At 38.7% G+C, this 9,307-nt stretch overlaps 1 protein-coding gene across 1 annotated transcript in view; it reads left to right on the top strand.

The window, feature by feature from the left end:
* Positions 1–2,976: 2,976 nt before the first annotated feature.
* The window catches only part of LOC142177243 (uncharacterized), a 31,729-nt gene continuing 25,398 nt past the window's right edge, over positions 2,977–9,307 (top strand). Inside the window, exon 1 of the mRNA XM_075245714.1 lies at positions 2,977–3,178. Within this exon, the coding sequence (XP_075101815.1) occupies positions 2,977–3,178 (202 nt within the window). The remainder of the gene's footprint in view (positions 3,179–9,307) is intronic.

Raw genomic sequence — 9,307 nt, 5'->3', positions numbered from 1 at the left:
TTGTTGAAACCAGAGGAAGCGAACTGTTGCTGATTTACTTAGCGGTTTTGGAGGTAGCGGTAAGTGCCATTTTAGTCCGTAAAGATGAAGGTACACAATCTCCTATCTATTATATTAGTAAAATTCTAACAGGAGCAGAAGCTTGCTACCCACATCTGGAAAAATTGGCCTTAACTCTCGTAGTCGTCGTTCGAAAGCTTAGGCCTTATTTCCAATGTCACCCGATAGCCGTGGTGACAACCTTTCCCCTGCAGAATATTCTTCATAAACCTTAACTTTCAAGTAGGCTGGCCAAGTGGGCAGTCAAAATGTGTGAATTTGACATAGAGTATAAACCTAGGACTGTGACTAAGTCACAAGTGTTGGCCAACTTTGTGGTCAATTTCAGTCCAGGACTGTTACCTTTGGCTACCAAAGAAGTAGTGATGGTGTCAGAATCGACATAAGGAGTTTGGACCTTGTTCACGGATGGAGTTTCTAATGTGAAAGGGTCTAGGCTCGGCATAGTGCTAATCACGCCTTCGGGGGAAATCCTAAGGCAGGCCATAAGAACTATTCCTCTGACTAACAATGAAACAGAGTATGGAGATTTGATTACAGGACTCGAGCTGGCCCGGGGACTGCACTCCGAGGTCATACAAATCAAATGCGATTCCTAATTGGTAGTAAATCAGGTCTACAGGATCTTCAAAGCCAAAGAGAAATGCATGCAATAATATGTAGTAAAAGTCCAGGCTCTGCTCGCACAGTTCAGGAAATGGTCAATTACCCACATCCTGAGGGAAGAAAATGAGGAGGCACATGCACTAGCCAATCTGGGATCGTTCACATAAATGAAGGGATCAGAATCCGGTACGATCGTGCAGCTTATACATTCTGTATCTGACGCAGACGACTATTACGAAGTAAACGCGACCAATTTGGTCTGGGACTTGATAAATGAGATCATTGACTATCTCGAGCACGAAAAACTGCCTGAAGATCCCAAGGCATCTCAGGTGCTGTGCATTAAAGCAGCTCGATACAGCTTCAAGGGAGGTCAATTGTATAGAAGATCTTTCCAAGGCCCGTTGGCCCGATGTTTGGGATCTTCTAAAGCTAACTATGTCATGAGAGAAGTTCACGAAAGGATATGCAAAAATCACTCGGGCACGGATTCCTTAGTTTTAAAGCTAATTAGGGCAGGATACTACTGGCCCCAAACGGAACAAGACGCAAACTTTTATGTTCAGAAATGCGATAAATGTCAACGTCACGCACCGTTAGTACATCATGGTAGAGCTACTACGCTCGGTTCTGTCACCCTATTTATTCATGAAGTGGGGAATGAATATAGTCAGCACGCTACTGTCGGGCCCTGGTAAGGTAAGATTTCTTTTAATTTTAACTGACTATTTTTCTAAGTGGGTTGAAGCAGGTCCTTACCAAAAAATCGGTGAGCACGAAGTGGTAGATTTCTTGTGGGAGAATATAATTTACAGATTCGGGATACCAAAAGAGATAGCCTGCGATAACGAGCCATAATTTTTAGGTGCAAAGGTCACAAAATTTCTTAAAGACTTGAAAATCAAAATAATCACATCATCACCTTATCACCCAAGCGTAAATGGTCAAGCAGAATCAACAAAAAAAATGATTATCAAAAATCTCAAAAAGAGATTGGAAGCAGCCAAAGGAAAATAGCCCGAAGAGCTACCAGGAGTACTATGGGCATATCAAACAACGACTAAATCTAGCACAGAGGAGACTCCTTTATCTCTCGTATACAGAGTAGAAGCCTTGATCCCGATGGAAGTAGGAGAGCCTACCCTGAGATACTTTCGGGTGGATGAAGAGCCAAACAACGAAGCATTATTAGTTAAATTGGAGCTGCTCGACGAACGCAGGGGCTTGGCGCATATAAGAATAGCAGCCCAAAAATAGAGAATGGAGAGATATTACAATCGAAGAGCCAACCTCCGTTACTTCAAAGTAGGAGACTTGGTTTTAAAGAAAGTAACTCATAACACCCGGGAGCTCAACGCAGGAAAGCTAGGTCCGACGTGGAAAGGCCCCTCCCAGGTTTCAGCTTTCACCGAAAAAAGGGTCATACGAATTGGAAATTCAAGATGGAGTAAAGTTGCCGAGCAACTGGAATGTGTCACACCTTAAAAGGTACTATTGTTGATGAGCACCGCCTAAAATATGTTCATATTAAATGCTCACATAATAAAGTGACACGTGGATCCGAAGGCAGATAGAAAGCGAGGCAAATGACAATCAAGTCCGAGGGAAGCAATCTCATTTGTTCCCGAATGGGATGTTGCTCATAAAGATAAAATAAATGCCTGACACCCAATAACACTCAATGAAAAATATTCTATAGCATTAAGTACGTAGCCCGTTACAGAGAATATGACATTCGTAGCCTGCCATTACACATTCTTCAATGGCCCCCTATAATTGTCATTTAAGAAGGGATTGATCCTAGGACCTTGCTCCCTAGGAGCAACTATAAATAGTGAGTTCAACAACCATTGTAAGGGACACGAATTTTCTGACAAGCTTATATTGTTCAAAACTCAATAATATTTTATCTTCTTGCTTATTAGTATCGTTACTACTTCTCCCGGAAGCTCTGCTCCCGGAATCAAGATTTCTGATGTCTTATCTCTATTACAACGCTACGTCTTACATTCTTATTTAGTTTATTTATTATTTTAGGATCAAATCGATTCACATGTCTATAAACCACGTATAAATTCAACTGTACCATTTTATGGCCAAACAGTTTGGAGCCCACCATGGGGCTTAGACATTTGTCTAATTGAGTTGGTCGTTGCATCTATTACTGACATGTTTGATTTTGTTTCTTAGCAAAAATCATAAAAAACAGCAGATAACGATGTCAACATCGCACACAACGTTGAGGCCCAAGGAAATCAGCCTCAGCACGAAGATTCGATCAGTGATACCCTCAACGAGGGGGATGAGGCCATGTCGGTCCATGGCGGGCAATATCCAGAACATGTTCGAGAAACAACTCCTGATGATGCTGAAGACGAGCACGTTGCTGAAACAGTAAGGATCCCGAGGGAGCAACAAAAGGCTATTATGGGCCACCTCTCACGACAGGATCAGGTCATGATGGAGTTGAGACAAGCGTTGTCAAGTGCTTCCAACAATGCGAATGGACGAGGTCCAGTTCCTCCCCATGCTCCCACAAACCAAACAACACAAAGGGTTGACAACAATACCCCGAGAGGCGAAGTTGTCTTCGATAGGGCCGGGGGGGAATGATCCTTTTAAAACCGAACTCATACGGTTTATGAGGGTACAACACTAGTGTTGAAAGGTACGGACTCAAAAAGATACACCAAGTTGCCGCTCAAACCAAGCGCGACACCAGAATTAATCTCAAAGCGGTTCAAGATTCCAGACGTGCCAAAGTATGATCGGACTTCAGATTCTCAGGAAAACATAAGCACATTTACTACAACGGTGAAGGGTACTGATTTAGCTCTGCACGAGATTGAGTCAGTCTTACTGAAGAAATTCGGGGAGACCCTCTCGAAAGGGTTCCTGACATGGTATTGGCTATTACCCCGAGCACTCAATAGATACCTTTGAGATGCTCGCGGATTCTTTTATCAAGGCACATGTCGGGGCCAGAAAGGTACATGCATGAAAGGCCGACATATTTAGAATTTCACAACGAGAGTCTGAATTGCTACGGGAGTTCGTGACCAGATTCCAGAAAGAAAGGATGTTACTACCAGTCGTACCAGACAAATGGGCAGCTGAAGCATTTACTAAAGAGTTGAATCCGAGGAGCTACAATACTTCCCAAAAACTGAAAGAAAGTCTGCTCACGTTCGAGGCTACAATATGGGCGGAGGTTCACAACCGGTAAGAGTCGAAGATAAGAATTAAGGATGACCAGCTCGATTTCCCGGCAACAACCAAGGGTAGGGACTAGGAGAAGAATAAGGAAAAATCAAAGGATGACTTCAACACAGAACGACGATTTTCTAGAGGACGAGTTTTCCCTATAAAAGGGCTGAAGGACGCGATAGAGGTTTTCGGTCGGTGGATAGGTTCGCTACCGACAGGAGAGCTGATCACGGCCGGAGTAATAGATCATTGCAGGACAAGGAGATATCAGATTCCCGAGATTCCTCCTACCCCAGGCTATCCGAATACGACTTCAATGTTAATGTAGTGGAACTAGTGTCGGCTATGAGGAACATTAAGGAAGCATAGTTCCCGAAACCAATGAGATCCGATCCCATCCACAGGGACCCTAATTTGTGGTGCGAATACCACGTGACCAACGACCACCAGACTGGGGACTACCGGCATTTGCGCGAGGAGGTCGCGACATAGCTAAAAAACGGCCATCTTAGAGAATTCTTAAGTGACCAGGCTAAAAATAATTATGGCCGCAATAGGGATAATGTGAAATCCTAGAAAGCAGGAAAAGATCTTCCTCGTCTGACGATAAACATGATTTTCGGGGAACGAGATTAATAGTGTATCGTTGACGGAACATCCATCCATCTTTGACTTTCCTTCAACCAAATAGGTTCATCCAACGGCCCACATATCAATTGGTATTTCAGCATAAATAATCTTACTTAACTGTTGCTGGTAAAAAGAAAGTGTTTTTTATGATAGAGGAACAAATTGGGGAACGTTAATCATCTTTGACCGATGTTATTCCCATTGTCAGTGCTTTTCCTAATTTGAGTTTTCGTCCTGTTGTATTATTTTGATGTTTTTCTGATTGATTCTCATCAGTTTTATTGGGATTCCATGTGTTTATTTAGTCCGTCTTTTCCATTAATAGATGAGCAAGCTTTATGAAAATTTTGGTATCTACATTTGTTTGGTGGGTTTCTCTCTTGATAGGTTTTTGTTTGAAGTTTTTTTTTCTTTTTCAGCTTTTGAATATCTGGAATGATATGGGCATCTGGTTATATAGCTTTCTTTCTCCCTTATGTTTTCATAATAATTGCTTTGAAGGATTTTTTTGTTATTTATGGGTCAGTTATTGCTCGACTTTGTTATATGATTCTTGAGACACATTATATCGAATATAACTTTTATATATATATATATATATATATATATATATATATATATATATATATATATATATATATATATATATATGCCAAAGAATAAATTGTTCGAGGAACTGATAGAAAAGAGTTGAGTCACAGTTGGCCAGCTGTGCATGGTGAACAGTTGTTCCCTTATTAATGCTGAGAAAATTTTCTTCTTTATTGTCTCTTAAATTTTGGCTTATGTTTGTCTTCAATAAATCTTTGACATTCCGAAGGATGAATTATTTTGTTTAGGGATTTATATGAAAAATAGATAGTGACAAATTGTTGTGTGTTATGAAATAAAGATTGTAAAGTAAAGACAAGTATAGAGAGAAACTGATATATTATTCAAAATTTAAATTTATGTACATAATGAACTGAAATCTCCTCTATTTATAGAAGAAAGGAAGCTGATGTGTAAGCCGCTTCTACAAGCTGCTGTGTAAGCTGCTTCTGCAAGCTGTTGTGTAAGCTACTTCTGTAAGCTGCTACTGTACCAGATATAGATAATCTTCTACCGGGGGTAATATTTATCCATAACGGAGTACCGGAATGATAAGCTCATTGTACCCGATATAGATAATCTTCTACCGGGGGTGATGTTTATCCATAACAGAGTACCGAGAGGATAAGCTTCTTTAGGAGGCTTATTTTCAATAGAGTACTAAATAGATAAATATATTTACGGCGGAGTCTCATATAGATAAGCTTCTTTAGGAAGCTTATTTACATTCATAATATAATATATTTATAACATTCCTCCTTGGATATTCATTTAAAAAATAATGTACCTCATTAAAACCTTACTAGGAAAAACTATGTGAGAAAAAACTTCTAGTGAAGGAAAAAGAGTACACATATTTAGTAATACGCATAACTAGTTGTCTCATTAAAAACCTTATAAGGAAAACCATGTGGGAAAAACCTTAGTAAGGAAAAAAGAGTATAGCGCGTATTTTACTTCCCCTGATAAAAATCTTGTTTCAAATATTTGAGTCTCCGCATTCCAATCTTGTATACCGTCTTCTCAAAAGTTAAAGTTGGCAAAGATTTAGTGAATAAATCTTCCAGATTGTCACTTAAACGGATTTGTTGCACATTAATGTCACCATTTTTCTGAAGATCATGTATGTAAAATAGTTTTGGTGAAATGTGCTTCGTTCTATCTCCTTTTATAAATCTTTCCTTTAATTGGGCTATGCATGCAACATTGTCTTCGTATAAAATTATGGATTTTTATCACATTCCATACCACATTTTCCTTGAATACAATGAATCATTGATCTCAACCATACGCATTCCCTACTTGCTTCATGAATAACTATTACCTCAGCATGATTTGAAGAAGTAGCAACAATAGATTACTTTGTGGAGCGCCATGATATGATAATACCTCCACATGTAAACATGTACCCGGTATGAGATCGAACTTTATGTGGATCAAATAAATAACCTGCATCTGCATAACCAGCAAGATCTGCACTACCTTTGTTAGAATAAAATAAACCAATATCAAGTGTTCTCTTTTTAAATATAGCAATATATGCTTAATCTCGTTCCAATGTCTCCGTATTGGAAAAGAGCTATATCTTGCTAGTAAATTAACAAAAAAGGTTATGTTAGGCCTTGCAGCATTAACAAGATACATAAGTACATCAATTGCACTAAGATAAAGTATTTCAGGACCAAGGAGCTCCTCATCCTCTTCTGGAAGTCGAAACAAATCCTTATTCACTTCAAGTGATTGAACAACCATTGGTGTACTCAATGGGTGCACTTTGTCTATGTAAAGGCGTTTTAAGACCCTTTCTGTATAGGCAGATTGATGGATAAAGATCTCGTCTGCTAAATGTTCACTTTGCAGACCAAGACAAAGTTGTCTTTCCAAGATCTTTCATCTCAAATTCTTTCTTAAGATATTCAATTGCCTTTTGGAGCTCTTCTGGAGTTCCAACAAGATTTATTTCATCAACATAAACAACAAGTATAACAAATTCTGATGCCATTTTCTTTATAAAAATACATGGACAAATAACATTATTTATGTAACCCTCTTTCAATAAATATTCACTAAGGCGATTATACCACATACGCCCATATTGCTTTAAACTGTACAAAGATCTTTGTAATCTGATTGAATATAATTTTCGAGATTTTGAATTTGCTTCAGGCATTTTAAATCCTTCAGGGATTTTCATATAAAATTCATTATCAAGTGAACCGTACAGATAAGCTGTAACTACATCCATTAGATGTATTTCAAGCTTTTCATGTAGTGCTAAACTGATGAGATATCGAAATGTTATGGCATCCATAACATGTGAATATGTTTCATCAAAATCGACTCCAGGTCGTTGTGAGAATCCTTGTGCGACAATGTGAGCTTTGAATCTTTCAATTTCATTTTTATCATTCCTTTTTCGTATAAAAACCCATTTAAGACCAATTGGTTTTATACCAGCAGGTGTTTGGACTACTGGTCCAAAGACCTCTCTTTTAGCAACTGCGTTCAATTCTGATTAAATTGCCTCTTACCAATTTGGCCAATCAGATCTTTGTCGACACTCTTCGACAGATCGGGGTTCAAGATCCTCACTATTTTGCATAATGTTAAGTACAAGATTATATGCAAAAATATTATCCACCGCTATTTCAGATCGATTTAAATTAATCCCTTCACCAGTAGAACTTATTAAAAGCTTCTTACTTACTTGAGTCTCGGGTTCATTGATTTCTTTAGGAATCTCAGAACTAATCAGATCTTGGGTCTCTTCAGGGGATCCCTCTATAGTATCATTTTGATCATTTGTCGATTTTCTTTTTTGAGGATTTCGATCTTTAGAACCTAAAGGCCTACCACGCTTCAGGCGTGCTTTAGGTTCACTAGATCTGATGCTAGTAGATGGTCCTGCTGGGACATCAATGCAGATAGGCACATTCTCTGCAAGGATATGTGACTTAGTTATCCTTTTCAAATCAGTAAACGCGTCTGGCATTTGATTTGCTATATTTTGTAAATGGATGATCTTCTGGACCTCCTGATTACATATAGGGGTATGTGGATTAAAATGGGATAATGATGAAACTTTTCACATAATTTCTCTTTTGATTTCCTTTTTCTTTCCCCCTAATTGTGGGAAATTTATTTTATCAAGCCGACAATCTGCAAATTGAGCAGTAAATAAATCTCCCGTCAATGGTTCAAGATAGGGAATAATAGAGGGTGATTCAAACCCAACATATATTCCTAACCTTCTCTGCGGGCCCATCTTACTGTGTTGTGGTGCTGCTACTGGCACATATACAACACATCCAAAAATTCGTAGATGGGAAATATTTGGTTCATGACCAAAAACTAATTGTGACGGAGAATATTTATTATAATATGTCGGTCTGAGATGGATAAGTAATTCTGCATGCAAGATAGCATGCCCCAAACAGTAGTGGGCAAGATTATTTTCATAAGTAGTGGTCTTGCTATCAATTGGAGGCGTTTAATAAATGACTCTGCAAGGCCATTTTGAGTATGAACATAAGCTACAGGATGTTCAACTTTTATCCCAACTGATAGACAGTAATTATCAAAAGTTTGATATGAGAATTCTCCAGAATTATCAAGGCGAATAGCCTTTATAGGATAATATGGGAATTGTGCCCTTAGTCGAATTATTTGGGCTAATAGCTTTGCAAATGCCAAGTTGCGAGATGATAGTAGGCACACATAAGACCATCTTGAAGATGCATCTATTAGGACCATAAAATATCTAAACAGCCCACTTGGTGGGTGAATAGGTCCACATATACCCCCATGTATACGTTCTAAAAAGGCAGGGGATTCAGTGCCAACCTTCATTGGTAATGGTCTAGTGATCATTTTGCCCTGATAACAAGCATCACAAGAAAATTCATTATTTGTAAGAATCTTCAGGTTCTTTAATGGATGCCCACTCAAATTTTCAGTAATTCGTCTCAACATTATTGATCCAGGATGGCACAAAAATATTTGAATCAGTAAACTTCGGGTTTACGAAGTGTGCTTCAACTATACTAATCTTTGAATAGTATAAGCCAGAAGATAAAGTTGGTAAATTTTTTACAATGCACTTCTGGCCAGAAATATTCTTTGTAATGCAAAGATATTCCATAGGAAATTCTTAAACCTTCAAAATTCCAACCTTCCGTAATAAGCACCGAAACCCCCGGACCACCTGATACTC

The sequence above is a fragment of the Nicotiana tabacum genome, chromosome 23, assembly GCF_000715075.1.
Source record: "Nicotiana tabacum cultivar K326 chromosome 23, ASM71507v2, whole genome shotgun sequence".
Taxonomy (NCBI): Eukaryota; Viridiplantae; Streptophyta; class Magnoliopsida; order Solanales; family Solanaceae; genus Nicotiana; species Nicotiana tabacum.
Note: the sequence above shows the minus strand (reverse complement) of the source record. Positions and strands in the feature narration are given on the sequence as shown.